The following is an 18,858-nucleotide window of genomic DNA, read 5'->3' on the forward strand; positions in this document are numbered from 1 at the left end:
CCTGGCCCTCAGCCATTGGCTGGCTTGCTTGATCAGGATCAGGTATTGGCCAGCCAAGACGCCGGTCAAGAAGAGTCCTTACTCTCCTGTGTAGGTAAGAGGGTCTGCGGGAGAGTTGCTGTGTTCTGGGGTTGGGGAGGGTCTTCCTTCCTAACCGTGTCTTGTCGTACCGGGTGGACAGCAGTGCCCTTTGACTTACATCATCTAGCTATCTTTACTATCCTCTACCAGCCGCAGCTCCGAGGGCTGGAGGTAGAAAACCGTACAAAACGGCCACAGGAATGCGTGCCAGCCCATCCTCCACCCAGCTGGTCGAGGAATATTCTGACTGGTGAGGTGGGCAGGATGCAAAGGAGGTGCTATTTTCTAGCGAATACTTTAGAGACTGCCCTGTTCGTGCGGGACATAAAGGGGCTAGGGGGTACAGTTTTCTTAAATTTATCCACGCGCTTAAAAAATATTTACTGACTACCTGTTACATAGGTGGACTCTAGTGAGGATTAGGTTTTTGGCTCTGACTTCCATAAGTCTTAAAAGGAGAGGGAGAGAAATCATGCATGAGCCAACTGCAATACTGTGCAAGGGATAAGTACTACAAGAAGAGTAGGCCCTAAGGATTTTAGGAGCTCAGAATTAGAGGGGCATTTATGGAAGTGCTGATGGCTCTTGAGCTGGGCTTTGAAAGACTTGTGGAGACATGAGAACTTACAGGGTTCAAAGAGAGGAAAGTGAGGGCTTCCCTGGTGGCGCAGTGGTTAAGAATCCGCCTGCCAACGCGGGGGACACGGGTTCGAGCCCTGGTCGGGGAAAATCCCACATGCCGCAGAGCAACAAAGCCCATGAGCCACAACTACTGAGCCTGTGCTCTAGAGCTCATGAGCCACAACTACTGAGCCTGTGCTCTAGAGCTCATGAGCCACAACTACTGAAGCCCGCGTGCCTAGAGCCTGTGCCCTACAACAAGAGAAGCCCGCGCACCGCAACGAAGAGTAACTCCCGCTCACCGCAACTAGAGAAAGCCCACGTGCAGCAACAAAGACCCAACGCAGGCAAAAATAAATAAATAAATTTATAAAAAGAGAGGAAAGTGAGGGGTCGGTGCCAGGAATTCTGAGCATTTCCTGGCCAGAGAAGAGACTAACGGGAGAGCAATCCTGGAGGAACAGGTAGGCCCAGATTCTGGAGGGTCTTTGATACCACACTCAGCTCTGAACTTATGGGTAGATCTTACTGATGGAAAAAATTTCCAATGCATTTTACACCAATGAGCACAAGAGCTTAGACTTTATCCTAAGGACAATGGGGAGGCTGCAGGGCTTTAAGTGGAAGAGTAACAATCAGATTTGTGTTTTAGAAAGATCAATGAAGAGAATGGATTGGGGATTGGGAGAAGGAGGGAGACCAGTTTTGGAAGTTGTTTTAGTAATGGGGAAGGATTATGGTGGCCTGAAACATGGAGAGGTAACAGGATTGAAGAAAAGGGGATGGATTCCTTAGACACTTACGAGTTTAAAAGAACTGGACTTGGTGACTGGTTGGACATGGGGTAAGTAGGAAAAATGAAGAATGACTTCTGAATTCCTGCCTTGGGCAAACAGAAAGGAGAGTTCTTAGGAGAGGGTCAGTTCTGGGCATGGTGAGTTTGAGGTGCCAGTGGGACGTGCCAGTGGGACATCCAAGTGGAGGTGTCCAAGAGGCAGTTGAGTATGCCTGACTGGAGTTTGCAAGATAAGTCTAAACTGGAAATTAAAATGTGTAGTCTGTTGTGCCTTATATGGCAGCCACACGAGTGGATTGATTTGTTGGGCTTGCCCAGGGAGTATGTGTAGAGTAAGAAGAGAAGAGGGCCTAGGACAGAGCCCTGAGAAGCACCTACATTTGAGGTTCTGCAAAGATAATTGAGATGAAGTGTCCACAGTGGTTAATTAATCAGTAGTAGAACGTGGTTTCCCAGAAACCAGGAGAGGAAAGTGTTGAAGGCTGATGACTAATCAAGTAAAATAAGGTCTAAAAAAAATCCACTGGTTTTAGAAACAAGGAAGTGGTTGTAAAGGCAGTTTCAGTGGAGTGGTGGGAGCTGAGGTCGAATTACAGTGAGTTGAGAAGTGGGTGGGAAGGTGAGGAAGTGAAGACTACACTTTTAAGAAGTTTGGCTCTTTAAGAGGCAAAAAGAGAGAAGAAAATAGCTGGAAGGAGAGGCAGGTTTTTATTCAGATGGGAGAAATGCTGTTGGCATGGATCCAGCAAAGAGAAAAAGATAATATTATAGGGAAAAAGAGATAACAGAGAGTGGCGCCCCCAGAAAAAGAGTAAGGTAGGGCAGCAGTCTCCAACCTTTTTGGCATCAGGGACCGGTTTGGTGGAAGACAATTTTTCCATGTATGGGGCAGAGGAGAGGATGGTTCAGGCGGTAATGCGAGCGGTGGGGAGCAATGGGGAGCGGCAGATGAAGATTCGCTCCTTTGCCCGCCGCTCACCTCCTGCTGTGCGGCCCGGTTCCTAACAGGCCACGGACTGCTACCGGTCCGCGGCCCGTGGGGTTGGGGACTCCTGAGTAGGGGATCCAAAGCATTAGTGGAGAAGTTCACTTAGAGGGACATTTGCACTGTGACAGAAAGGAGGCATGTGAGATTAGTACATTAGTAGATTTGGTGGCAGGAACTTGAGAGAATTCTTGTATGGTGGTTCCTATTTTTTCTATGGAATAAGGACATGGTATCAGCCAGGGAGAAAGGGACTGGAGATGATTTGCAAGATTTGAGACCAGCAGAGAAGGATTGAAATAGCTGCAGTGGAGAATGGGAGCAAGATAACTGAGGTAGCATACAGCTTTCTGGGCAGTTATGAGCCCTATTGAGGTTGGTGACATTATTTTGTAGCAGCAGCAGTCTGCATGGTTGTGTGCTATGTATTTTTCCCCCAACAATATTCAGCCATCTACTGGTGGCTGCAGAGAGGTGAATTGAGTTGATCCAGGTTTGAATTTTATCAGGTGGATGAAATGGAAGGACAAAGGACAAGGAAGTTGAGGATCCTGGCAAAAGAGTGGTTGAGATGGTGGATCTTAGACCCTAAACTGTATAGGAGAGAGTAAAAGTGTTATGGGCTGGAGGTCCCAATGAAGTCAGAGAACCCATACCTTGGAAACAGTTGAATGAGAGAGTTATGAGAAAGTGGAGTAATGAAGTTTGAGTAGTTTCAAGTGATGACAGGGTCCAGGGTATGGCCATGGTAGCAGGTGGCCAAAGTGGAATACAGAAGACAGCCAAGATGTTGACATGGCCATTGAAATCCCCCCAGATGATGGCAGGACTTGAGGAGGGAAAAGGGAAGAGGATGCTTGTGAGCCAGGTACCAGTAAAGCAGGTTGTTCTGGAGTCTGTAGATGACAGCAAGAGGAGGGGCAAAGGTCAATACAGCTGAATGGCATGACCCTAAAGTAGCAAGGGTTTTTACAAAGAGCTGGTAGAATAGGAACTGAATTGGACTTTGGTGGGGAGACATTAGCCCCTCTCCCAGTCCTGAGATCCCTTGGGTTTAAGAGTATAAGCAGCCTCCTCCAGGGTCAGCTATGCAGAAGTGGCGCCCTGAGGAAGAGCCAGCTTCCGGGGCAGGCTGGAGGTGGGCAGAGCGAGTGTGGAGCCGCTAAGTGTGGAGGAGACTTTGCTGATCAGAAACAAAAGTTTTCCAGGGAAGAGTAAGAAGGTTGGGAAGGGAAGGAAGGACAGGAAATCAGATCAAGGAAGATGAAGCATAGAGCAATGAAGGGGTGAGGAGAACGTGGGCAGAGAGACTCTGGTTGACCTAGAGAATTACATTTTGTGGGGAGGGCATGAAGCCAGGCCTGTGGAGTGGAGCTGGGGGCAGAAGTGAGTCTGGGGAGAGGAAAAGGGGGTCCATGGGTAGAGAATGAGGGTAGGTCTGGGAAGCTGGTGACGGCAGTAGGTTTTGCAGGAAGGAGATGGGGAAAATGGTCTATGGAAACAGGATGGAGGGAATGGTGGCTGGCTGTGGGGAAGAGATGGGGCAGATGGAGTCTGTGAAGAGGATATGAGTGGGGAGCAGAAGGAATTTGTCACTTTCTTCTCTATGAGAAGAAAGTGACAAATTGTGTTGCACTTGGCCCTGAGGTGGAAGTAAAGGCCAGGACACCCTCTTTGGCTGGGCCTGAAGTTGAAAGGAGAATGTTTCTGTCTCTGTCTCTATCTCTTCTCCCTCTCTCTCTGAATGAGGAGCTGAGAGTGAAGAGTCGGGTTGGGAGAAGGCCTCTGTCCCATTGTGCAGGTGGAACCCGCAGGAACAGGAGACAGTGACTGCCTTATCTCCGAGGCCACGTGGGGACAAGGAGCCAGGCTGGCAGCCCATGCCCTGGAGGCTTCTTGCTTTTAGAAATGTGTCTTTTGATTTAGGAGGAAAAAAGCGCTCTGAGAAATTTTATTTAGAAACGAAACCTAGTGACCTTTTGATTTTTAATACCTCTTCTCACTTGTTGCTAAGGACCTCTGGCTTAGTACAAGAGCTGAGGGTTTTGAGATTTCTGTGATTTTCGTTTCCTGGCACGAAGAAGAACCATTTGGCTGCTATAGAAATGATTTATGGATGAGTCCAGATTTATTAATCACCTCTGAAGATGGAGAGGAAATTAAAAACAAAGAGTCCACTCTGGGCTGAAGACAAAGTAGGTTTGTCGTCCTTGCAGAAGACCTTGCCAAGGTTAGAAGGCCACAAACAAACCAATTTGGACCGAGGTTCCTAATCCAGATTTTAATTTCATGTGCTTTGATTTTTTCAGACCATTTTCTCTCCAAGGTAAAATAATGACCATTTTAATTGGCTGCCACTTACAGAGAGTTTCCAATAAGCATGATGGCATACGTATATTTTTCTCTGGCATTCTGGGTGTGCTCTGGTTCTTATGATCAAGCTGGTGAAACTGACTTTTACTGCATGCTGCATGCCATGATCAGTTGACTATAAATTAAATCCTCTTTTCCAAAAGCCATTATCCATTAGTGCTAATTTGTTTGCTTCTCATTTCCACTGATCATTAGAGTCTCTGGTTGTGAGCACCAAATTGGAAATGATTTCTTTGACATTTCAAAAAATTTTCTCTCCTTCTTGAATGCCATTTGGCTGCAGCTAAAGAACAGTATGGTTTGCAGAGGAACAGTTCACTCCAATTACAATTTAACTGACCATTCATGGCACTGAATCCCTGTCCTCAGTGTCCAAAGATGACACCGCTGCTGACATTGCTATTTCCTGTCAGCTGTAAAATGCCTCATAGACTATGCACTGGCCTTCTTGGATGGAGATTCTGCCACTCTGCACATGGCAGCTTTGGGAAGTTGGTAGTTTTATGGACCTACATATCATGAACATTCAGATATAACCGTCTAAACGGGAGCTGGCTGATTTCTTTACTCATTCACCCAGCGAGCATTTATTAAACATCTATTTTGTGCCAGGCATTAGGCAGGCCCTGGGGACATAGAGACAGGGAGGACCAACCCCTGCCCTTGAGGAACTCACACTCTAGTGGGAGGGATGGTGAAGTTTTACAGCATAGCAGGAGAAGAGGTGGCATAAGTGGGACCACAGACCTGAGAACCCCTAGCTGTCTTGGGGAATTAGCCAAAGGGCAAAAAGGAGGCTGGCCATTCCTGATGGCAGAGCAGGGTTGAGATACAAGTGGGCCCTGGAAGGGCCTGGGGAGTTGAGAAGTTGGTGTCTGTTGCAACGTGGAAGTGACTGCAGATGAGGCAAGGCTGGGGTCAAGTTTTGAAGGATCTTGTATGCCACATTGAGTTCAGACTTTATCCTGTAGGCCAGAAGGAGAAATTTGGGGGTGAAGAAGGGAGGAAGTGTAGAAGCTTGAGGGAAAGTCTTTGTTTATGTATTTGTTGGGGTTGACAGAGATCGAGCAAGTTTAAGAGGAATCAGAGGAGATAGAGAGATTGAATATAGAGGGGCAGAATCTAGCACACACCGAAAGGCTGCGTGCCCATGTGGTGAGGTTAAGAATAGAAGGAGAGGACTTCCCTGGTGGCGCAGTGGTTAAGAATCCGCCTGTGCAATGCAGGGGACACGGGTTCAAGCCCGGGTCCAGGAAGATCCCACGTTCCGCGGAGCAACTAAGCCCATGCGCCACAACTACTGAGCCTGCGCTCTAGAGCCCGTGAGCCACAACTGCTGAAGCCTGCATGCCACAACTACTGAAGCCCACACGCCTAGAGCCAGTGCTCCGCAACAAGAGAAGCCACAGCAATGAGAAGCCCGCGCACAGCAACGAAGACCCAACATAGCTTAAAAAAAAAAAAAAAAAAAATGAATAGAGGGAGAAGGAGTTCCCTGGTGGCCTAGTGGTTAGGATTCCAGGCTTTCACTGCCGTGGCCCGGGTTCAGTCTCTGGTCGGGGAACTGAGATCCCGCAAACCACGTGGCACAGCCCCCCCAAAAAAAAATGGAGGGAGAGAAGGGAGTTGCTCCTGATGGGCCCTGGTTTTTGTTTTGTTTTTTTTAAATTTATTTATTTATTTATTTATTTTTGGCTGTGTTGGGTCTTCGTTTCTGTGCGAGGACTTTCTCTAGTTGCGGTGAGCGGGGGCCACTCTTCATCGCGGTGCGCGGGCCTCTCACTATCGTGGCCTCTCTTGGTGCAGAGCACAGGCTCCAGACGCACAGGCTCAGTAGTTGTGGCTCACGGGCCTAGTTGCTCCACGGCATGTGGGATCTTCCCAGACCAGGGCTCGAACCCGTGTCCCCTGCATTGGCAAGCAGATTCTCAACCACTGCGCCACCAGGGAAGCCCGGGCCCTGTTTCCTCTGTGAAGTAGGAAGCAAGGTTATCTGGGCGTCCTCCCTGATTCCTCCCCCTTTCATCCTCCACAGTCAGTCACCAGGTCCTGTCGCTCCTTCCTATGTGGCGTTTCTACTTCTCTCCAACCCTAGTGTCATCAGCATCTTTTGCCGAGATTATGGGAACAGCTTCCTAACTGGTGCCCCGCCTCCAGTCTTGCCCCTTTCTGATCACCTTTCTACACTAGAGTCAAGATGCTATTCCTAGAACAAAGTCTTTTCTTGTCACTCTTGACTTAAAGCCCTTGACTTAAAACCCTCACGTTGCCCTCAGGGTAGAGTGCTGACCCTGCAGCAGAGCATCAAGGGCCCCTTGTTCTCTGGCCTCCACCCATTTTCCCAGCCTCGTCTCTTGCCGCTTCCATCCTCATACTATGCTCCAGCCACTCTGAACAATCTCAGCAATGAAAATAAGAACTAAGCTTTATTGAGGGTTTCCTATATGTTAGGCAGTTTGTTGACCCTTATGAGGGTCATGATACCTTATGAGGTATTATTATCCCCTCTTCTCAGGTAAGAGAACTGAAGCCTGGAGAGGTTAAGTAATTTGCATAAAGTCACATAGCCGAGAGGTGGAAGATCATCCAACTCCAGTGTCTGTGTTCCTAACCATTACGCAACACTGCCTTCCACTCGCAATTCTTTAAATATACCTTACACTCGCACGCTTCTGAGCCTCCACATATTTTATTCCCTCTACCTGGAGTACAGCTTCCTCACCTCTTCACTTGGCTAGCTGCAGGTGCCTTTCAGCCTGGATGGCATCTCCTCTGGAAATCTTCCATAACAGCCCGCACCCCAACTAAGGCTAGGTTAGGTGTCCCTCGCTCACATTCCCAGAGTATCCTGTGCTTGCCCCATCCTAGCACTTACCACACTATTGGACTTAAAATGGTTTATTTACAGGGCTCTATGCCACCCCAAAACTGCATACCCCTTGAGGGAAGGAACTTTGTTTTGTTCTCACAATTATCCCTAGAGGCCTAACCCAAGGATGGGACACACTTGTCTCTCAGTATTTGTTGACTTTCATGTTGAATGGAATCGCTGATAGTAAGGTTGACAGTGGGGCAGAAGGACTCCTAGTCACGTCGGAGACAATTTACTGAGGATTTACGTACAATGTGACAGGCACTGGAAACCGAAAGATGGGATGGCGGGAGGCAGCAGCCAGGGATGCAGGCTGTCCAAGAGAAGATGTCAGGGTGGAGAGGCATCAGGGAAGAAAGCCTTTTGAGCAGGAGGGATGGTCAGTGATGTTAGTTGTTGCAGCAACAGAACAAGTAAACAAAGGACTAAGATGTCCTCATTGACCTGGACAATTAGGAGGTTATCAGAGACATGGCTGAATGTGCAAGCAAGTGAACGGGGAGTGGAGAGAAGCAGAATTGCAGTGGGTTGAGGAGAGACTGGTCCGTGGAGGATCAGAAAAGAGTGTGTAGACTGTTTTTAAGAAGCTTTTCTGTGAAGGGAGAAAACCAGAGAGGTGACTGCAGGGGGACAAGAGGGTGAGGTAAGTGGTTTTTGTTTTCATTTTTGCTTATTTTTGCTTTAGGATAGGCAAGAATTAAGTAAGTTAACAAGAAAAAATGCCTAATTAAAGAGAGCAGTTGAGGATCCAGCGGAAGAGGGAGTAGTGGATGGAGTGGGGGCTCTAAGGAGGCAGGATGGGTGGGTGTAGAGCTGTGGTAAAGGGGTAAAGAAGGAAAAGAGAAGGATGGGTATGGATACCATAACGTGGGAAGAAGGAAGAGACTGTGAGGACGTTTCTGCCTAATGGCCTATAACTTTTTTGTGAAACCCAAGAGTAGATCTCCTGAGAACAGATGGAAGAGGTGGGAGGGTAAGGAGCTCGGAATTGTAGACTTCCCAGGCTATTCACAAAGTTTAGGCTGTGGACCATGAGTGTGGATGCTGGATTGGATGAAGGTCACCAGAGTCCAGATTTTGTGCCTCTCCTACAAGCCCCAGCAGACCCTGGGATTTACCCCCATGAGAGCGCTTTACACTTTTCAGTAAAATCATCTGGTTCCCTTTCTCTCTACTCCACCAGTTTGTAAGCACCTTTTTTTTTTTTTAACATCTTTATTGGAGTATAATTGCTTTACAATGGTGTGTTAGTTTCTGCTGTATAACAAAGTGAATCAGCTATACATATACATATATCCCCATATCTCCTCCCTCTTGCGTCTCCCTCCCACCCTCCCTATCCCACCCCTCTAGGTGGTCACAGAGCACCCAGCTGATCTCCCTGTGCTATGCAGCTGCTTCCCACTAGCTATCTATTTTACATTTGCCCACTCCATGCCACTCTCTCACTTCGTTCCGCTTACCCTTCCCCCTCCCCATGTCCTCAAGTCCATTCTCTACATCTGCGTCTTTATTCCTGTCCTGCCCCTAGGTTGTTCAGAACGTTTTTTTTTTTAGATTCCATATATGTGTGTGTGTGTGTGTGTGTGTGTGTGTGTGTGTGTGTGTGTGTTAGCATATGGTATTTGTTTTTCTCTTTCTGACTTACTTCACTCTGTGTGACAGTCTCTAGGTCCACCCACCTCACTACAAATAACTCGTTTCTTTTTATGGCTGAGTATATATGTGCCACATCTTCTTTATCCTGTCGTCTGTCGATGGACACTTAGGTTGCTTCCATGTCCTGGCTATTGTAAATAGAGCTGCAGTGAACATTGTGGTACATGACTCTTTTTGAATTATGGTTTTCTCAGGGTTGTAAGCACCTTGAGGGCAAAAAATATATTTGTTATGTTGACCAATGCCAGTCCCAGTGCTTGGCTAGGAGTGGCACCCAGGACATCTGTTTAATTAATTACTGTGTGGGGTTAAGGAAATTAAAATGCTTATTATGAGCACAGTGTGTTGGATGTCAATTTAAGTAACACTTGTTGAATATCCATGATGTGCCAGGGACGATGCTGGCCAAAATTACGAAGATGGAGCAGGTTGATGCTGAAATTGCCTAGCAGCTCATGGGTAAACAGGAGGACTTGGGTGCAAGAGGGAATGGCAAGTAAATCAGCACTGGGGCAAGGGAGATGGGGAAGGACAGGACGCCTGACCTCAGAGGAAAAGAAATGATTGAGAAACAGTATGAGGACTTTTTTTTTTTTTTATGAATTTATTTATTTTTGGCTGTGTTGAGTCTTCATTGCTGTGCGCGGGCTTTCTCTAGTTGTGGCAAGCAGGGGCTACTGTTCATTGAGGTGCACGGGCTTCTCATTGCGGTGGCTTCTCTTGTTGCAGAGCATGGGCTGTAGGCGCATGGGCTTCAGTAGCTGTGGCTCGAGGGCTCTAGAGCGCAGGCTCAGTAGCTGTGGCTCGAGGGCTCTAGAGCGCAGGCTCAGTAGCTGTGGCTCGAGGGCTCTAGAGCACAGGCTCAGTAGTTGTGGCTCACGGGCTTAGTTGCTCCGTGGCATGTGGGATCTTCCCGGACGAGGGCTCAAATCCGTGTCCCCGGCATTGGCAGGCGGATTCTTAACCACTGCGCCACCAGGGAAGTCCCAGCAGTATGAGAACTTTAGAGAATGGTGTGTGAAGCATGGGGAAGCTGGCAGCCTTCCCTTAGTTCCTACTGGAAGCAGTGACATGGGGGGCGGGGTAGGGGGGGACAGACTCATATTTCAGGTGTGGCAAAACTTAGATGGAAGACGTTCTTCGGCCTGAATGAAGAAGGGTAATGGGGAACAACTGGAGAGTTTTAAGCAGGGAAATATGCCCGATTTGTATTTTTTAAAGAATCTCACATCACTACCTGGAGAATATAGCCAATATTTTGTAATAACTGTAAACGGAGTGTATCCTTTAAAAATTGTATAGAAAATAAAGCGCATTTTATTTTATTTTTTAATTTTATTTATTTATTTATTTATTGTGTTGGATCTTCGTTTCTGTGCGAGGGCTTTCTCTAGTTGTGGCAAGCGGGGGCCACTCTTCATCGCGGTGCGCGGGCCTCTCACTATCGTGGCCTCTCTTGTTGCGGAGCACAGGCTCCAGACGTGCAGGCTCAGTAATTGTGGCTCACGGGCCCATTTGCTCCGCGGCATGTGGGATCTTTCCAGACCAGGGCTCGAAGCCGTGTCCCCTGCATTGGCAGGCAGATTCTCAACCACTGCGCCACCAGGGAAGCCCAGCGCATTTTATTTTAATGATATAAAAAGAAGACTGTCGCATCACTGTGGAGATTAGGTTGGGGTAAACCCGAAGATCAGTTAGGAGGCTGTTGCAGCGATCCATGTGAGGGATGGGGGTGAACTACAACAGTGGCAGTGGAGATGAAGCTAAATAGACTGATCTGAGGGAGATTTAGGTGGTATAATAGGCAGAACCTGGCAGCAGATTGGATGAGGAAGGCAAGGGAGAGGACTACATCAACATAGCTCTTGAGTGACTAGGAGAGTGGTAACAGTCACTGAAATAGGACCAACATAGGGAAAGGAGCAGGGGTGAGGGCTTGATGAGTTCAGTTTGGGACTTATGGATTTGAAGAGTATGTGAAACCTACCAAGGAAGACGTCTGTGGTCATTTAATCATATTCTCAGCCTGGGAGGGAGGCCCAGGCTGAAAATATGGATTTGGGAGTCATAAAGCCTACAAATGTAATATGAACTCTTGAAAGTGGTACGTTTCTCCCCTTTTCCCAGTTTTCTTTCCTTAATTCTTTTTAAAACTGTACTTATTAGGTTTTGGGGTGTTTTTTTTTTTCAATCATCATCAAATCTTATTTTGAAGAAAAGTTGAGATTAAAATAAATATGTGGCTGTAGTCTCTTGATTAAACATGGCTGCCCCCCTGTATTTCCCCCTACCTCTCAAAACCTTGCTGACTTAACACTAAAGAAATATAAAAGGTATTAAGTTACAAAAGCTCAGAGAAGGAGGCAACAGCAGATGAAAGTCAACAGATATATGGAAGTAGAAGGCAGGTGGGGGAGTGTTACCTGGCTTGAAACATCCTAAGAAGTTACAAACCAGCTGCCAAACAGGGGAGATTACCAACAAGAAGCAAATCAGCTCACCCAGTTTAATCTCCAAGACGCTTAATGCCTTGGAAGCATGAGTTACTCCAGAAGGTCAGCAATGAGGTACAGGGCTAAACATGGGGGCTTGGCTGGAGTCTGTGTGCAGAGCACTTTGCTGCGGCCCCAGAGCTCCGCTCTCAAAAGCCAAACGACTACTCTAAACTCTCTTGCTGCATAAGGAGGAACTCTGGAGGCCTCCATACTCAGGGACTTCAGGCAGGGTTTGAAGGGCAGGGATGAGATACAGGGTGGAAAACTGAGGGATGGAGGGAAGATTTACACACTACATGGCGGCAGCCCTAGTCCCTCCCCCACCCCACCCCCAGGATGCCAGCAGCCAGGCACTTAGCACCCCTACCCTCTCATCCTCCCTGGGAAAGTAGAAAACTCTTCTCCAGAGGCCCTGAGAACCTCAGGTGGGGAAAAAAGAAAAAAAAAAAAAGAACCCTCCACTGACTGACATTTGTGAGTTTCTCAATGAAAAGTCTAGTTGTTGCCTGTTAAAGAAATTTTCAAAAACTGAAGGACACAGCACAGAAGGCTTAATATAATAACTGTAAAAGACCTGCACCAAGGCATATCACCGTACAATTTCAGAAAAGGTTTTCAAAGCATCAAGAGTGAAAAAACAAGCCACAGACAAAGGCACAGAAATCAGAATGATGTCAGATTTCTCAACAGCAACCCTGGGATGCTCAATCGAGGGAAGCTTGTTCTAACCTGGAATTACACACCCAACCAATCTGACATGAGGTCAGAATACTCTCAGATTTTCAAGAACACAGAAAAAAATTCATTTTTTAGGAAGCTACTGGAGAATGTGCTTCAACAAAATGAGAGAGTAAACCAAGGAGGATAAGGTGGATCCAGGAAATAGGGCAATAGACAGAGAAGACAGGCAAAAGGAAATCCCAGGACAACATTTGTACGCCAGGCTTAGCAAGCAGCCAGTCCAAACTGGAGCAGAAAGACAGACGTCCTTGGGACAGAGTTCTCCAAGGAGAAGATGGGACTGATCAGTTAGGGGTTGAACATTCAGAAAGATCATTGCTATGTGTTTGGAATATTTGGAAGAAAACAGCTCTAGTACTTAGAAAATTAAACAATTGAAAAAAGAAACAATTATGGGGGCTTCCCTGGTGGCGCAGTGGTTGAGAATCTGCCTGCTAATGCAGGAGACACGGGTTCGAGCCCTGGTCTGGGAAGATCCCACATGCCGCGGAACAACTAGGCCCGTGAGCCACAACTACTGAGCCTGCGCGTCTGGAGCCTGTGCTCCGCAACAAGAGAGGCCACGATAGTGAGAGGCCCGCGCACCATGATGAAGAGTGGCCCCCGCTTGCCACAACTAGAGAAAGCCCTCGCACAGAAACGAAGACCCAACACAGCCAAAAATTAATTAATTTATTAATTAATTAAAAAAATAAAATAAAGCTTCTTAAAAAAAAAAAAGAAAGAAACAATTATGAACTCCAGGTAAAACCAACTTGTAAGAGAAGGAAAACGTAATAGTAGTTTACAGCTTGAATGAACAGTGCTTATTTACTTGGTCAATAATGTAAACACTATTGATTTAACTATAAATTGTGGAAAACTATATTGTGAGAATGAGGGGAGAAAAATGGGGGTTAGAGTGGTGCAAGAGAGCTAATTCCTCAGAATTAGAAATAAATAGTGCCTAAAATTGACGAATCAACTAATAGTAATGTATTAGTTTGCTAGGGCTGCCATGACAAAGTGGCACAGACCAGGTGGCTTAAACAACAGAAATTTATTATCTCACAGTTCTGTACCTCTGATAAAGGTGTCCAAGATCAAGGTGTCACAGGATTGGTTTCTTCTGAGGCCTCTCTCCTTTGCTTGCAGATGGCTGCCTTCTGGTGTCTTCAGATGGCCTTCCCTCTTTATGTGTCCCTGTCCTAATCTCCATTTATAAGGATACCAGTTATGTTGGATTAGGGCCCACCCTGATGACTTCATTTTAACTTAATTACCTCTTTAAAGACCCTATCTCTAAATAGAGTCACATTCTGAGGCACTGGGGATTAGGGCTTGAACATATGGATTTGTTGAATTCAGCCCATAGCAAGTAGTATAAACTCATTATTTGGACAAATAGAAGTAACTCCAGAAGAAATAGCCAAAAGAGTTGAAAGTGGTTGCCTCTGGAGTGAGACTGGAGGATGGAAAAGGGGGAGGCAGGTACTATTTAACTCTTTTACTTTGTCAGGTGGGCAGTGGGGCCTTGAACCCAGTCTGACTCTAAATCTCATGTTCTTCCCCACTACTATGAGATTTGGAGCTCCTCCAGGCCAGGGCAGTGCAGTGCGCCTCTTCACACCTCCCTCAGCACCTTGCACAGTGCTTTACTACATATATATGACTTACAGCTGTATCACTGTGACTTTAAAGCTGCCATTTGTCAGTTTTCTTTTCCTGTTTAAAAAAAAAAAAAAGCTGATGGGGAAGACAGATCCAAGGAAACCTCGAGGGGCCATAATATGCAGCATCCAGCTGAAAGTTTCCCACCCTTGGTGTTCTAGAATCGTTGGGTGCATCTCTGATAGCACTTTGAGTTTTGATCCTAGAAACAAACGGTCCAACCACGGCAGGGGAGGGGCACAGGCTGCTTTCCTGCTGTTGGTGGTGTATCAACCCCTCCTTCCTGGGGTCTAGAACAGCCACTCATCCCCATTTTCTTGAGTCCAGTTTGGCTGTTAGAGGTGGCTATGGCCTCTGTAAGTTATTCTCAGACTTAGGGCTATAATGTCATTCACAATGATTGATGCCTGATCCCATGAGGGGTTTTGGTCATTTTTGTGTTTCGGTTGATCCACAGTTATTCACCTGGCTGTTAAGGCTGACAGGATATTGTGGTTGGCTCCATCCCTGAGGCTACGTGGACGCCCTTCCTGGGAGCACATACCCGGTGTCCTCTGGGGAGCAGTGGAGGTTGGTGTGTATGTCTGTCTGTCTTAGCATGCCTCAATTGCTTCCTGATAAAATTCTGAGAGTTGGGCCCCATCAATATCTCAAATACATGTGAGGAAACGTTAATTTAGAACCAATTTTAAGATGTTTCAGACTGTAAAGTCCTTTTAACTATATCTCTGGCGAAGATGTAGAAGCACTTTATGGGACTGTAAATTTCATGTTGAACAGTCTTCGTGAAATACACATCTCCCCTACACAAGCTGTTTTCTCCATGTCAATCATGGCCCTGCAAGTAATGTTTCACAAATATTCTGTAACTCACAGAAAACCCCGTGATAATGTGAAGTATGACTTTCACTTGTCTGTTAGACAGAAGAATCACATATGCCTCTCTCCCATCAGCACTAACATTTGTTATGGATAATAACACTTTCAATCACAACTATTTTTGGAAAATGGGTTTATTTTAAACCTTCCCTCCCCCGCTGAAAACACTCTCCCAAGGACACAGACTCCTACAAACCACAGCCCATTAATCTAACTATGGAATGAGAACTTTTTCTTCCCACTAACTTTGTTGAAAAGTTGTTTTTAAGAGAGTTAGTCTAAAGGCCACAGGTACAAGATTAGGAAGCATTTTGCCTTGGCTGATTGGCGTAAGCGGGGGCTGGGTCTCTAAAGGCCCAGGCTCTGATGCTGTGTGAGGTGAGGGCTAAGAGAGGCCGTGGTTTTAGGCAGCATCTGCATATCACCTGGAGCCTGTGGTCCTTTTAGCTGCAGGCACCAGCAGAGAAGCCAAAGAGCTAAAGATTTATACTGTATATTCTTAATTCCATGACAACACAGCTGGATCCTCCCTGTTCAAGTAGCAGGTGACCAGTCCTAGAGGTGTATTTTGAACGTCACTACATCCGTGAGGGTGACAGAGGCTCACCCTGCCTCCAGATGATTGCTGGAAAAGCAAAACTCACAGAGTAACTACAGGCCTTGCATGGTTCTGAGTACTTTGGTAACCTGTCTGTTTTCCCTCCTCCGTAGCCAACTTCAGGACTCACTGATCATGACTTCTGTAAAGGAGCAGGCAGCAATTAGCCGGCTCTTGAGTTTTTTACAGGATTGGGACAATGCTGGCAAAGTCACAAGGAGTCACATCCTCAACAATTTCATTGAAACCAACCAAGGCAAGACTGCCCCTGAGCTGGAACAGGAGTTTTCCCAGGGAGCCAGCTTGTTCCTGGTCCGCTTGACCACCTGGCTTAGACTCACGTATCCTTTGCTGAACAGGAAAACAAATAGGCAATCTTCAAAAGAGAAAAGGAACAAAGATTGTCGAAGGAGCTCTTCTCCTGATTCTCTCTCAGATTTTAGAACAGGACATCTAGTGATCAAAATACCATCCCTGAAGTCAAGAACTCCCTCAACATCCTGTCTTCCCAATCTATAAATATATCCTCATTCTCACTGCTAACCTCTCTTGCTCCCATCAGAGTTGAAGTGGGTGTTCCTTGTCTAGGACCAATACTCTGTCTGTGTTGCGCTTGAATCCCCTCCCATCTCCCCAAGGACTTTATTCGTTCTCTCCTATAGCCTTCACTTTTGCCTCATTACCAGCTTTTTCATCAGCATTTATGTATGCTCAAATCTCTTCCACCTTAAAATTTTAATTCAATCCTTGTCTGGAACCTATATTCCACCTTGCTTCTGCCCTTCATGCTGAAGCCTGTTGAAAAGGCTGTTGACCTTCCCCGCCTCCCTTTCTCCTACACCCACTGCAGCCTGACTTCTGTCCCCTCCACTCTACTGACGCAGGTCTTCCAAGGTTACCAATGCTTTTCTAATTGTGAAACCCAGTGACCACATCCTCAGACCTTATACGTGACCTCTCAGTGGCATTTGTCAGCCAACCATTCCCACTTCTCACAACATTCTTCCCTGAAACTAATGTAATGTTTATGTCAATTTTACCTCAATAAAAAAAAAAAAGAGAGAGAGAAGGAAAGCAAAAAGAAGCACATATAGACCATATCACCACACACACACACACACACTCACACACACACACTGTCACACACTTCCTGTGGTTTCTGATACCAGTTCTCTTGGTTTTCTCCTTTCTTTCTGTCCATCCTGCTCCTCTTCAGCCATGCCTTAAATGTTGGTGTTTGCTGGACTCCAGCCACAGCCCTCTTTTCTGCTTGCTCTCAGCTTCTCCCTAAGTGATCTAGCCACTGTCAGGATGTCAACACCACTCCAGTTTGAGGACTCTCAGATGTGTACCCCACCCACATTCCTCTGGAATCTGAGTTCCATACCTGTTAACCCAGCTGCCACCTCCACTTGTCTCCCACAGACTCTCACGTTTCTGGCTTGGGAAACTAGGCGAATGGGACATCATTACGTGGGAAGAGAATACAAGGAAAGGAGTGAGTCTGGGGGTAGATAAGTTTGATTTGGGACATGTTGCGTTTGAGGTGCCTGTGCTCAGGAGCCCAGAAGCAGACTTGGGGCTGAAGACAGATTTGGTGCCCATCATGGTGATAGTTTGAGTCGTGGGTGGATTTCAGGATATTCCTGCTCTGTATGCCTGTAGCACTCCATGGATTCATCTCAGACCCTTTTCTTATGTATTTTTCTCTTTGCCTGAACCCTCTCCCCTTCCCTAAACCTCCTCTTTATTTAACTAATTCCTACTCCATTATTCGGGTCTCAATCCAAGCATCGCTTTCTCAGGAAGCCCTTTTCAGAGCCCCAGACTAGCTTAGGTTCCCCTGTTAAATATACTCATGGCACTTCCTCTATTTTAATAGTCATAACATCTTGTTATTACCTGCTTAATATCTCACTTCCCCCACTGGATTGTAAGCTCTACAAGGGCAGGAATTACGTCTGTTCTACTCCTCTCTGTATTTCTAACACCTAACACATGCCTGGCACATAATGGGTACTTAATACATGTTTGTAGAACAAGGGAATGAATGAATCAGAGACTCTGAAGCTAAGCAGAACTAAAGGCTTAGGTAAACACAGCTCTCTCTTCTTATAGTTAATCATTGATAAAATTATTAATTAGACTCAGGCCTTGAACACAGTCTGACGGGAATCCACTGAATACATCTCTAGGTTAACCCCAATATTCTCAGACATTAGTGTGCATAAAAGAGGTTTAAAATGCAGATAACCAATCTGCCTCCCCACCCCACCACCAGGTTTTGATTTAGTAGATTAAGGGTGGGTCCCTGGACTCTTTATTTTTCTTTTCTTTTTTTTTTTTATTAATTTATTTATTTTATTGTTTTTTTTATTGGAATAAAATTGCTTTACAATGTTGTGTTAGTTTCTGCTGTACAGTGAAGTGAATCAGCTATATGTATAGCTATATCCCCTCCCTCTTGGACCTCCCTCCCACGCCCCCCCATCCCACCCATCTAGGTCATCACAGAACACTGAGCTGAGCTCCCTGTGCTGTACAGCAGGTTCCCACTAGCTATCTGGGTTTTTTGTTTGTTTTGTTTTGGCTGCATTGGGTCTTCGTTGCTGTGCACGGGCTTTCTCTAGTTGTGGCGAGTGGGGCTACTCTTCATTGCAGTGTGCAGACTTCTCCTTGCGGTGGCTTCTCCTGCTGCAGAGCACAGGCTCTAGGCATGCGGGCTCAGTAGTTGTGGCTCGTAGGCTCTAGAGCGCAGGCTCAGTAATTGTGGCGCACTGGCTTAGTTGCTCCGCGGCATGTGGGATCTTCCCAGACCAGGGCTCAAACCCATGTCCCATGCATTGGCAGGCGGATTCTTAACCATTGTGCCACCAGGGAAGCCCTAGCTATCTGTTTTACACATGGTAGTGTATTTATGTCAAACCTAATCTCCCAGTTCGTCCCACCCTCCCCTCCCCCCTCTGTGTCCTCATATCTGTTCTCTATATCTACGTCTCTCTTCCTGCCCTACAAATAGGTTCATCTGTACCATTTTTCTAGATTCCACATATATGCGTTAATATACAGTATTTGTTTTTCTCTTTCTGACTTACTTCACTCTGTATG

At 46.4% G+C, this 18,858-nt stretch overlaps 1 protein-coding gene across 12 annotated transcripts in view; it reads left to right on the top strand.

Annotated features, from left to right (window-relative positions):
- The window catches only part of ARMH1 (armadillo like helical domain containing 1), a 54,797-nt gene that overhangs the window by 629 nt on the left and 35,310 nt on the right, over positions 1 to 18,858 (top strand). For 4 of the 12 annotated variants that reach the window (XR_009502950.1, XM_059921239.1, XM_059921289.1 and 1 more), the window contains exons 1-3: positions 20 to 94; positions 14,731 to 14,843; positions 15,864 to 16,091. Coding sequence is in view for 7 of the 12 variants with exons in the window: in XM_059921239.1 (XP_059777222.1) it covers positions 15,886 to 16,091 (206 nt within the window). In the remaining 5 variants the exon portion in view is untranslated. Of the gene's footprint in view, positions 1 to 19; positions 95 to 282; positions 337 to 14,730; positions 14,844 to 15,863; positions 16,092 to 18,858 lie in introns of those variants that run through there. The other 8 variants (XM_059921313.1, XM_059921281.1, XM_059921341.1 and 5 more) reach the window with 8 other exon arrangements.

This window comes from Balaenoptera ricei, chromosome 1 (genome assembly GCF_028023285.1).
Source record: "Balaenoptera ricei isolate mBalRic1 chromosome 1, mBalRic1.hap2, whole genome shotgun sequence".
Classification (NCBI taxonomy): domain Eukaryota; kingdom Metazoa; phylum Chordata; class Mammalia; order Artiodactyla; family Balaenopteridae; genus Balaenoptera; species Balaenoptera ricei.